At 41.7% G+C, this 13,059-nt stretch overlaps 2 protein-coding genes across 3 annotated transcripts in view; both read left to right on the forward strand.

Annotated features, from left to right (window-relative positions):
- The window catches only part of LOC120018309 (serine/threonine-protein kinase PAK 4-like), a 34,949-nt gene extending 31,116 nt beyond the window's left edge, over positions 1–3,833 (forward strand). For both annotated transcript variants that reach the window (XM_038961437.1, XM_038961436.1), the window contains exon 10: positions 8–3,833. In XM_038961437.1, the coding sequence (XP_038817365.1) occupies positions 8–163 (156 nt within the window). In that variant the 3' untranslated portion in view covers positions 164–3,833. The remainder of the gene's footprint in view (positions 1–7) is intronic.
- Positions 3,834–6,507: 2,674 nt separating this feature from the next.
- On the forward strand, positions 6,508–11,465 carry LOC120018638 (sushi domain-containing protein 6-like). The gene is made up of 4 exons (XM_038961839.1): positions 6,508–6,571; positions 8,055–8,261; positions 9,938–10,079; positions 10,564–11,465. The coding sequence occupies exons 1-4, from the start codon at positions 6,508–6,510 to the stop codon at positions 10,883–10,885; spliced, it is 735 nt and encodes a 244-aa protein (XP_038817767.1). The 3' UTR covers positions 10,886–11,465.
- Positions 11,466–13,059: the final 1,594 nt, after the last annotated feature.

The following is a 13,059-nucleotide window of genomic DNA, read 5'->3' on the forward strand; positions in this document are numbered from 1 at the left end:
TTCCCAGGTTTCTCCTCTCCTCAAGGGCTTCCTGGACAAATTGCTGGTGCGAGACCCTACCCAGAGGGCCTCAGCCAATGAGCTGCTCAAGCACCCCTTCCTGAGCAAGGCTGGCCCGCCCTCCTGCATCGTGCCTCTCATGAGGCAGAACCGCATGAGATGAGTGAGCAGAGGCCTCTTCCCCACTAAGTGGTAGTAATCACATTGACCCTGAACCCCAAGCTCACACCTCGGACTCGCACTGATCTGGAGCAGGGGGGGGGGTGGGGCAGCGGAGAAGCACTGCCCAGTTCGTATTAGCATTTTTGTTGGTCAAGCATTGTTTTAACGCACCTTTTGAAATGAAAAGGAACTCTGTCTGTCCCTTTTTTCCTGTGGAGGAAAAACATTTGGACACTACAAGGATTTATAGCTTGAGTGGTTTGGTGCAGAATGAGGCTTGGAAAGTGTTGTGGGATCATTAGACCCTAAGCTACCTGCTGGGGAGACTCACAAAAAGAACTGTTAGCATCCTAGCTGAATGGTCTGAAAAGCATTCTTCCACACTACAGGACTTCCTCACTACATGGCCCAGTCTCAACTCTATTGCAATAGCCAGGACATCATAAACTACTACTGAAGGAGGACCATGCTTTTCTCTTACCACACGATGAGTACAAGTCTGAAAAACACTTGGTCCCTGTTACAAACACTAAGAAAAGGTAAACACTGGAGTTGTGTTTTTTAGATATGTTTTCTTTATATTTCTTGTGTAAGTATGATGAACATATCTGCTTTGTTTTCTCTGTTTTGTGATTTTTGTTTAGGTTACAGTGAGATGATTTAAAGCACTACTCCGATAGAAGCTGCACTCCTGGTTGATTCCAATATCGTCTAGTTCTTTAAATCATTTTTTTATTACAAGATGAATCGTTTCGTTTTTTTAATTTACCTGTGTTTACTAGAATATCATGGTGAAGTGAACATCAAGGCAGGTTTAGCTGTTATTTTTACTTTAGGGATTTAGCTGTGTAGATTGTGCTCTCTGTAACCCTTCGATCCGCTGCTGTAGACCTTAACTGTTAGTCTATAGTAGTGACTACTAGGTCAATGTAAGGACAACCCTTATGAAGCACCCCTTCCACCATACACGTGTGTGTGTGTATATACAGGAATTCTCCAGATCGGTTAAATATATTTTTATTTTTTTCCTAAAGATGCATTTCTTTATTGCTTGACCTGGCTGACCTGGACAATGGGTCTGGACTATATGAATGTAGTGCTGAGCCACAAACAAGCTCTGCATTTAAAGATGGAATCTGCAGTAGGGTGAAACGGCGCCACTGACCGCCCCCACCACTGTTGTCATTTGTTTTTGTTGCCGAGCTAAGGAGCGTCGCGCAGCATTAAAAAAGATATATACAAAAAAATAGCAGTACATATTGTGCTCTTCTATCGTGCGTGAAAAGATGTCCGAGTGGGAAAAAAACAGTTTGCAGTTACTTTGTTGAAGGTAATATCGCAAACGGACGTGGCTGTTTCACCATTAAGGATTCCAGATTTAAGGGCTTATTACATCAAGAAACGGACACACAAGGTGAAAATCCATGTTTAGCTTAATGAAGTGTGCAACAGATGCTAGAACTGAACTATTGTGTCCGCAATGTAGCAACGGCAGAAAACACAGATGCAAACACAAGTAGTAAACACTCACCGCAATTACCCACACACACACACACACACACACACACACACACACACACACACACACACACACACACACACACACACACTTCATGCAGGGCCCAACAAAAGTCTGTGATGCGAGTGGAATCACGAATTCAGACCTTAAAACGGAATTCAACAATATTCAAAAATAGGAAATCAACTAAATGTATTAGAAAATGTATTTTGCCAAGATTATCATAAGACATAAAATTGCATTAGTGATTTGTATTTTCCTTAAACTCCCTGAAGCAAAGGCATGGGAATTCCCCTGTCTGTGTGCAAGGTTGTCTGCCACTTTGTGTAGCCGTTAGCAATGATGCTAATGATAACCGTCTTCTGGTAGGTGGAGATACTTAAAAAAATTTTTTGGGACAAACTGCATTCACATGTTTCCCACAGAAACACAGATAACCAAACAAGTCTCTTGGCTGGTGCACGCTTGAATTAAAGGGTATCTACACCCAAAAATAGAAATGTCTTAGATTTTCCCCAGACCTCAAAAGTGCTCACCTGGTGTGTTTTAAGCATTGTTGTGAACTTAGAACATTAAATGTTGTTTTTCTATTTAAAAAGTGTGATCCTGGAAAAACAAAACAGATATTATAGGGCCCTATTCATTGTTACTCCCCATTTTTTTTTTTCTCTCTGAGCTTCCCCCTCCAATTCTAGAGTAGCAAGACCAAGTCGCACATGTACCATAGAGAGCATCCAAAGACCACGAGGCCTTAGTGCACAGCAAAGAGTAGCCAATGTGTCTGTTCTGAGTTTCAGTGGGGAAATCAGAACAACTGTCCATAAGTAGACACTAACACTACATTGTGAAGTATTGTATTTAGATACAGAATTGAAGTGTCATAGCAGAGGTTAGTGTACTGTTTTAACATTCTGTCTCAAATGTACTTGCTTGTAGCAAATTGGAGTATTTAATATAGATTTAACTAATTGTTTTACATGATTTTATTAATCTCTCACTTAATCCATTTCAGTACTTTTTACTGCTGCTCAAAAGGTAGTCTGGTTGAATTTAAATGTGAGACAATATTCCATATTTCCAAAAGACAAGTGGAAGTCTGTTAAAAGTGACACGATGGTTGGCATGCCTGAATAATATGTGATCTGTCTGTTCCCTGTGTAAAAAAGAATGTTCTTCCAGTTTAGTTTAGCAAAACTGAGTGAAAAGATGGGCTGAAAGAATGACAATCAAAGTTAGTAGGAGTAAATAACTGTCTGCTTTTGCAACAATATTCTAAACTGATCGCTTTTCATTGCTCACAAAGTTTTGTAACTATAATTGTGTAGCATTTTGACAACAAACTCATTTTCTAAAGAAATCCTATTTTGATACTCATTAAATCCATATTTATGTATGTATATTTCTAACTTAACTAATAAGTACCATGAAGTGATGGCACACACTTGGCATTTTGTGTTTTTGATTAAATACTGTATAACGATGAATGCAAAAAAATCTATAGACTTATCATTCCTCAAACTACAGGATTGAAGCATCCCATTAACCCCCACATGTTACATAGGACTTCAATCGCCATTGGTTTCACTCACTTCTACCACAGTTTTCAGTGGCTGGTATGAAACCAATCACGTATATTTCTCAGTTGGTATTTGACATTCCTGTAGCTTCTACTTAAATGAATGGCTGTCAAGGTTAGAATGGCTTAACATGGTTTTATCGTTTTTTGTGTGTGTTAATGCCTTAACGTTCAGAAGAGTAACATGATTTAATATGATTCCCTTTCTTTACAATTACTGTTAATTGCAAATATACATTATGATATTACTCATCTCCAGGAGTCTAGTGCCTCAGCGTAAACTTATCGTTGTTCTCGCTGGTTTGTGTTTGTTGAGGATGCTCAAATTCCAATTAGGAGCTGTGACGACTACTGACTGGCCTACTTGGTAATATATTTATGTGTGAATTTCTCCAACTTGTCTGTATGATCATTTTTCACACTTGTACGCTAAATCATTTATGCATCAGTATTGTCAAGTTTGTCATAGTTGACCATTTTTCTGAAGAGTCCAAACCCCCCTGGATTTTTGAATTTCCACTGGTTATTAAAAAAATAAACATTGCAGATTTTCGATATTTTTTGCAAATACAGTTTTTCTAAAATGTAAGTTTTTTTTTTGTCATGCCTTGTCATTGTGTATTGTGTGACCGTTGATGTCAACCATTTCAAAAGTTGTTACAGCAATAGCCTTTGTCTCCTCAGATGGTACTAATTTGCTCATTGCTAAAACACTAAAGAGCCAGAGTCTGCTATATCCAAAATCATCCTGCAATACTGTAAATAGAGGGGTGTGGCTTCATCAGTGACTGCAAAAAGGAAAATAAGGAAGGGAAAAGGGATACCTAGTTAGTTGCACAACTGAATGCATTCAACCCAAATGTGTCTATTGCATTTAACCCAACCCCCTATGAGGTCTGAAAAAGAACATATTCCATCTTTAATGAGGGATATTTTGCCCTACAGGGCTTCATCCTACAGATCGGGTTACAACATAATACAGGCATAGCCCTAACAGGCGGTGAGAAAGGATATAATGAGGGACATAGTCACTGATATCTCATACTGGGTAGAGTTTGGACTATGGCTTGTACATGCCACTCCCAGAGAGGTACCAGGAATTAACTTGTTTTGAAGTTGTGCTGTCATAAGAAATGACAGGTTAACTTGATGATGTTACAGTTGGTTATTAATGGTCTTAGTGACATTAATAGTTGCATCCCAGTTATTTTCAGTGTAGCACATATGAGGAATGCTGTTAGACTTGACCTTTGGCTATGTGAGGATGATTTTGATGGTGTTGTTGAATGATCACATTTGGCTGTGATTCTGGTTTTAAATCGTCATCTATTCGAAAGTATGGGCTGGAGCCCATGTTCTATAGGTGGTTGACTGCTAATAAGTCAGTTATATTGTGTCTTAGGTAGAACCAGACGTTTGTTTGTCTTCATATTTATCAACCTGATACATTGGGGAAATATGATAAGATCAAATATGACATCACACAATATTAATGTATCTCCGGGAGGAACTCAATTCTGTTGCATTGGCACGCTCGGCATTATTTTTTAGCACTTCCGTCTAGTCATTCTATCAGATGTGATTCTATATCATCTGGCCTGGCACTGTATACTTTTGTGTTTGTTCACTTCACTAATTTTAGCAGGCGACCATGGTGGGGACAGTCTTGTTTTAAACAGAGGATTTGTAAAAAGTGTGGTCCAAAACACTGACCGCTCATTATACTGCGGTGAACTGAAAGTTACATTTTCACAGCTCTGCGAAATTGAGCTTGAATTTCCAGAATGTGAAGGTCCAGCGGACGTTTGCTCCAGGGCGGGGTTTTTGTGTGAAGACTCAATGGTTACAGTGGTGGAGTTCGTTTTGCATGGCCCGGTGCCCCGGGGTTGACGATTTATTTTAAGGACCCATGGAATTTTCTAAAATGAGGCAGCTCCGCCCATCCGTGGCACCAGGCCATGCAAAACGAATCGACAAATGTCACCAGCGCGCGTAGTCGGGACGGTAGCCTATGATAAGTCTCTCAGTTCCTGTCAAAAACTCAGCTGAGCGATGATTCAATTGTCAGCGTCTGTGAAATAGATCCACTTGTTGCTATATGCCACATTCATCTAGAGGAGATTTGTCGAATAAAAAAACCGAAATATTAATCTCGAGCGGACCATACATCAAACAGACGGAGAAATATTGCTTTATTCCATTTTGGACTAATCCGTGGACAGAATATCTAGATTCTACAGGTGAGTAGCTTTATCGGTGAGATGTTGTCTTTAGGCAAGTCATTTATTTTCAACATTTAATCAGTTTAAGCCCAATAATATAACATGTGATTTGTAGGTTGTAGGCTGTAGGAATCATTTTTGAATTATTGAGAGTTGAGTTTAGTCGGCTAGAGAAATTGTGATTTTCAATTAGTGGTTTGATATAATAGCATTCTGGATATGGTATAAATGCGTCAGCTTTGGGATGTGTATTTATTTGGTTATATCTGGTGATTTCTGGGTATGCACCTGTGCATTCAGCTCCGTTGCGCATTTATGTTCAGCGAGCGCTGATAGGCTATTTAGTTGGTTTCTCATGAACGTTCCACAAACACTAGCCTGGTTTTGACGAACACTAGCTTTAGCTTACCATATTCTGCCGTATTCTACAAGGTCCTTATCATGTGTGACTGGATGTGTTTTGATAGGACACATAAAATCCCCATTGATTGCATGTCCTAATTTCCATGACAACACAAAGACATAAGTAGTGTGAGTCATATTATAATGGTTCACTTATATGGGATGTGGGTATAGTCACAAAAGGCACACCTATTCCTCTTGGATCAGTGGGATGGCATGAAAAGTGTCACTGTGTGTCAGTCCTCCATGTATTACACTTACAGTAACATCTCAAAGGGATGCAGCTGAGTAGTTTGAAAATCAGAGCAGAAAGTTGAAAGTACCGCATAGCAGAAGTCATTCAACCAATGGGTTATTACTGACTAACTAACCTATCAAACATGGGAATCATTGCAGGCACACAGAAGATAAACAGTTACCAAATCCATACAGAGGAGAAATACATCAATGTTTTACTGGATATGTTGATGACAACTTATTGTGTCCAAATGAGTGCATTTATTGATACATACTTATTACATTTCATTTTATAGTGTCGCATTTTAAAATAATGCTTTATAATGGAGCTGGAGAAATGTATAATGGCATACTTCACATCTTGCGCAGAACAGAAGTTCTCTTTTAATATGACGGTGAGTAATATGCCACCCTCCTACATCGTGGTCACAGCTCACTGCCTGATAGATACAGGTGTAGGATCTTCATTTGATCACCCTGTTGCAGGAGAACCTTCCAGCAATGCAGGAAATGTAACATTCGTAGTGTATTTGAGGTTTAATAGACAGGCTTCGTGAAGTTTGTAATTTCCATTTAAAAATGTCAGACTTGATTTTCCCCTACAAAAATATCCATTAATTATAATCCACATAATAATTCACATTTCCTATTGCTGCAGGATTATTTTCCTGTTGTAGCAAACTGCCTCAAATGAAGATCCTACACCTGTAGGTTGTGTGAGAACAGCACACATGTTGTTGGCAGGGACCTCCCCCGCTGCTCCAGAGATGACTGGCACCACCCCCAATATGAAAGCACTCCAAAACCCACCACACCATGGCATTTGTGTTCGTGCCATACCTATGTGCCAAGTAGATTGCTAACACAGGAAATATGGACACTGAAAAAAACCACTACCAGTCATATAAGTAATGTTGGTAAATGTCAGGTGTTAAACAATAACCCAAGTTTTTAGTTTCAGTTTTGGGAAATGAAAGGACATTGGTTCACTCATTCAGGGTCAGGCTGTCTGTGTTTATGGTAGCTGCAGTTGTGAACTGCTGTCCCCTGCCTTTATCACAGCAAAAGGGTATGATTTCCATGTGCATGATTAGATATTTGTTGGTATTTAACAACTGTGTGTGTGTGTGTGTGTGTGTGTACATGCATGCTTGTGTGTGTGGATAAGTGTGTGCATGACTATCTGCGGGGCACTGAGTCCTCTGTTTATTTTGTCTGCAGGTAGACTGTTTTGATGTCTACGCGGTGGGGGTCTCCATGGCTGTGTGGACATGTCATTTTGGGCTACGGGCTCTTTCTCCTGGTCGCCCTTCCAGACCTCACCACAGGTACCCATCTCCCTCCCCAACCACCCACTCTAACTGCCCACCCACAGTGATCACCTCTGCTAGGCATCCACGTTGCACCACCATGCACTAGTTGAAATAGTCACCACTGCTCCCGAAAGCTGTAATCCATGGAATTAGTGAACTATCTGTACATACAACCTACATCACAGTGCATTGACACTCAGCCCTCTCCCCTGACCTGCAAGTGTCCTCCTCCCAGACATCCACCTGTCTTACTCCATCCATACTACTGTATCTAATAATAAACTCTCTAACGAAAGCTTTTTCCCCTCTTCAAAGCACCTCACGGCACAACGCCTCTCCCCTATTTAACCTAGATAGTTTGTATGTATTGCTATGTAGGCTACGTGTGCCATTTTTAAATTGATGTAGTTCTGTCCATGAGCTGTTCTTGTCTATTAATGTTCTGTATTATATCATGTTTTGTGTGGACCCCAAGAAGAGTAGCTGCTGCTTTCGCAACAGCTAATGGGGATTCTAATAAAATAGCAAATACCAAACCTGAATCACAGAGCTTTGAGATGCAATAACTGCAGGTTAGATTCAACAGTAAGGTCTAACAACTGAGCTGTATGCCTCATCTGCAGGCAGGCAAGGGAACTGCACCTACCCGTTGGTGCCAGAACATGGGGGCTTCCGCTGCGAGCCCTCCCCCTGCCGAGGCTTCCCCCAGAAGAGCTTGATCTACTTCTTCTGTGAGCCCGGCTATGCCATCCCAAAAGAGATGGTGCGCAGCTTGCGCTGCCGCCACGGCAAATGGATCCCCAGCGTGCCCACCTGTCTCGCCATGCGAGGTGAGTGTAGTGTACTGCGTCACCACGGCCAAGGGGGAGGAGGGGGAAACCTTTGCCCATAGTGTAATGGACTAGAGCAGGGATGGGCAACTTTGATGGGGGTGGGGGCCACAGAATCGGAACTCATCATTAGGGGCTGCAGTGGCTCGCGGGTCTGCATACCCACATCCTTACCCACATCCTTACCCACATCCATACCCACATCCATACCCACAAATGCAGTCAGAGCCAGACCTAGCCCCCATCTTGTGAGATAAATATTTTAGTGGCCACCCTCTTGACAGCAGAGAGAAAAAATTGAAGTTTAGAGTTAATTTCCTGCAATTCTACACGTTTTACCATGGGGCGTAGATAAAAGGTTGCAGTTTTAAAGCAAGTTTGCTGCAATTCTACATGTTTTGCCATGGGGCGGAGAGAATATTTTGATATCTGAGTGAGAGTGACTAACAAAATCAATGGGGGCCCCCCGGTCAGAAATTCTACCATGATTATAAGTTTAGATAGCTGGCTGCTAGACTAATTTACCAATCTAAAACATTTTAGGTGACATGGGGTAATTGAGTGACTATCAGTGACTGAAATAACAAGAGAAAAACTGCTGATGCACACAAACAAATTTCGAAATTGGACCTTGTGTTTATTGTTATTTTTGGAAATGGATCCACGGGCCTACAAAAGGGGGTGCGGGCCGCCAGTTGCCCTTCCCTGGACTAGAGCATGTGTGTGTGGAGTATGTCCATGAGTGACTGATATGAGATAAGTGTTAGGTAAACTACAGTCAGGTCAAAGGTTGCAGTGTGATTTAAGGTAGGCCCTGTACTCAGACTCACTGACTTGGTAAATGCATGAACTCAGACACCTAACAATTACTTTGCCTCGTTCCGGGTTGTCTATATGCATGCATAGAGGTTATGGGTTGATTATGTAATTGTTACATAGTCATCTCATAAGCTGAGTAATAGCAACGCTATGACCACCCTCCTTCATTCGTCCTCTTATTGGATGTGGAAGAGGCAGGTGGAAGCATGCACTCTATCCACTCTGTACCAGTAGATTTAAAAGCTATAATCCTTATGTAAGCATGACTATTTTGACTGGCCGTGAGTATAGCCGACGTAGGCTTTGCTCAGCTCCTCTCTAGTGCCACGCAGTGTATTAGGGTGCTTAACAGTATTGTGTGTCCTGCTAAGTGCTGACATTTGACTGTCGTGACTTTGTGGTACCAACCCCTTAGTTCCACACAACATAGGTCAGTGACCTACTTGGTGTATGTTAGATGCAAAAGCCGACAGAGCAGATTCTAAACATCTTACTTTCGAGTCATAGAGCCGAGCCTCGTGCTTCCTCTTTCAGGCCTGTGCTACATTGAGGCAGGAAACCAGCATCAAGAAACGGGAAGTGAGCAAAGTCACAACTAACCAGTCTCTTTCCTCTGCCCTATTAAACCTCACGGAAATGTACTGCATCATGGATATAAGAAACCACACCTACAGATGCATGACTCCCTTTGAAAGACCCTGTATCATACTGTCCATATGAGTGTCAGTAGTGTGTTTCATCAAAATGATGTGTTTGTTGAATGTGTTGTAGCTCTGGTCCAGTTAGTAACGCCCTGGACCAGAGCTAAGTGTGTTGTAGGTGTGTGTGTTGATTGTTTGGGTTGTGTTGTCTCTCAGACAGACATGTTAACTATGAGGACCAGGTGGCCCACTCACTCCCCAGCGTTGCCACGACGGCGGTGGGCGTGTCCATATTCCTCCTCACCACCACGGCCTGCTTGGTGATTAAGTCCCGCCTTTTCCCCTGTCACTCACACAGGTAGGCAGATATGATTGGCTCTTATCCCTGTCACTCACACAACTATATTCATATGACTGGAGCCTCTATAGCAGTGTGGTCACTACTAACCCTGGTCCTGGAGCGTTACAGTGTATGTAGATTTTGTTCCAGCCCAGTAACACACCTGATTCAGCTAATCAATGTCTTGATGCTAGGTTGAATCAGGTGTGTTGCTCTGTAGGGGTGGTTACAGCGCTGTAGTGGCTTTGAAAAGTAGAGGCTTGGAAAGGCATCACATCCTGTAATGAAAACCCATTTATAATCTGATGAGTGAAAGCTGAAAGACCTTCTAAGAGGAGACGGAAGAATTTAATTCAGTTGTTTGATAGTCATCTTGTTATCATCAATGGTGGGTGTTTCAAAGCTGTAGTGTCTGTTAGATTGTAGATAACTCCACCCACTGTGTGAGTGCTGTGTCCTTCCTCTGAAGTGATCTGATCATCTCTCTACTGTTGTTCAGCAGGCGCTCCTCTGACCAGATGGATCTGATGGTGGATGGCCTGCCTGTGTCTCTGCCCAGCTATGAAGAGGCTGTATATGGGAGCTGGGGGCAACGCCTGCCACCCTGCAGAGGGCCCACCCAACTCTTACTAGCCCAGGTGGCTCCAGGTCCATCATTAGCTCACAACCAATCAGATTCCAGTTACTGTATCCATCCATCCAATCAAAGCCCCGATATCCTTCCGCCCCCTTACGAGGAGATGGAATCCCATCCCAGAGAGGGTCAGAGTGAGGGGGACGTGCAGGCCATACAAGTTGCACTTTCCGATGACAAGAACATTTGAGTGACTGGTGTATTTGTATTACCCACCAATGATGTACGGATTTTTTAAATAATGTGCTCAGGCACTTATATAGATTCAAGCCTACCAGCTTTATCGGGTTTCAACCTTATACATAGCACACCAGTTCTGATTGGCTGTTTGTAATGTTATGAGGTGTATCCTGCCATGGAGTCATGGTTTATATCCCATCAGTGATGGGACCTGAGCCTTGTTTGTTGAGGTGACTTTGGTAATGCCATTACTGTTCCATCACAGGGACCTGTGTGTCTCTATTGTGACAGATTGATTGTGCACTGTGGGTAAACCCAGCTGGTGAGAGTAGAAATGGAGGTTACTCGCTCTCCTTTCCTTCTTGTTGAATTATGATTTGCGATGATGGCAGAGTTGTAGCGTCGATTATGGAAACCAGCAGGTGACTGGACAGTGTACACAGAGATCACATGATGTCAGTTTAGGAGTAAGATCTGTGTTCTCCCTCCCCTGAAACATATGTTGAGCTCTAGCTACAACCCAGTCCAATTTTGGGAGTGGTGACTGACTGACCACATGGAAGAGTTTTCACTTTTTTTCCACCACAGTGGTGGGAAAAGTACCCAATTGTCATACTTGAGTAAAAGTAAAGATGACTCAAGTAAAAGTGAAAGTCACCCAGTAAAATACTACTTGAGTCAAAGTCTAAAAGTATTTGGTTTTAAATATACTTAAGTATCAAAAGTACAAGTAAAAGTATAGATTGTTTCTTATATAACCAGACGGCACAATTCTCTTGTTTTGATCTATTTATGGATAGCCAGGGGCACACTCCAACACTCAGACATAATTTACAAATTGAGCATTTGTGTTTAGTGAGTCCACAAGTTTAGAGGCAATAGGGATGACCAGGGATGTTTTCTTGATAATGTTGTGAATTGGACCATTTCCCTGTGCTGCTAGGCATTGAAAATGTAAAGAGTACTTTTGGGTGTCAGAGAAAATGTAAAAAGTACATAATTTTCTTTAGGAATGTAGTGAGTAAAAGTTGTCAAAAATATAAATAGTAAAGTACAGATACTCAAAAAAATGACTTAAGTAGTACTTCAAAGTATTTTTACTTAAATACTTTACACCACTGCACTTTCTACACCCACCAGGCACGCACATGAAACCCTCCAACCATGCCAAGTGTACCCCACGCTAAGTATGCACCAACCACCTCTCCCTTATACCGCCCTGTTCACAGCTTTCACCTCAATCTGCTTTGAATGATTGACCAGAGTATGGGGAGGGTCGGGGGCAGAAACCCCCAGGATGTACTTATTTGTTATAGTTATTGAATGTAGTTTCTCTTTTTCTTTTCAATAGAAAAAATGAAATGGAAGTATGTAATGTAACATTTTACAGAAGATTAAAAGTCAACATTATTTCTAATTGTTAAACCTCTTGGCTTTACTCGGTTATGGTGCTCTCTGGGACGAATTAGTCAAAGGAAAGTAGATCACATCGTGGGGTGCAGACTGTCTTCGATCAATGGCACTCTATTACCTATAAAGTGTACTACTTTTGACCAGAGCCCTATAGGGTGCCATTTGGGACACAGTACAGAGAGCTATTCCAATAACCATGTTGAATAATTAAGTTTCATTTATATGGGGGGGAAAAGCAGCAATAAGCAGTTTAAACAAAGTCCACCCCCGTTTCGGTAAATAGCTGAAATAGCTATTAAACTTATACACTATATTTACAAAAGTATGTGGATAACCCTTCAAATGAGTTGCTGACAGGTTTATAAAATTAAGCACAGAGCCATGCAATCTCCATAGACAAAAACATTGGCAGTTAAATGGCCATACTGAAGAGCTCAGTAACTTTAAACGTGGCACCGTCATCGGATGCCAACGTTCCAACAAGTCAGTTCGTAAAATGTCTACCTTGATAGAGCTGCCCCGGTCAACTGTAAATGCTGTTATTGTAAAAAGTGAAGTGTAAAGTGGAAACGTCTAGGAGCAACAACGGTTCAGCCGTGAAGTGGTAGGCCACACAAGCTTACATAACAGGACTGTAAAGAACTGTAAAGTTTGGTGGAGGAGGAATAATGATCTGGGAATGTTTTCATGGTTCGGGCTAGGCCCCGTAGATCCAGTGAAGGGAAATCTTAAGGCTACAGTATACAATGACATTCTAGACAATTCTGTGCT

The sequence above is a fragment of the Salvelinus namaycush genome, chromosome 23 (assembly GCF_016432855.1).
Source record: "Salvelinus namaycush isolate Seneca chromosome 23, SaNama_1.0, whole genome shotgun sequence".
Classification (NCBI taxonomy): Eukaryota; Metazoa; Chordata; class Actinopteri; order Salmoniformes; family Salmonidae; genus Salvelinus; species Salvelinus namaycush.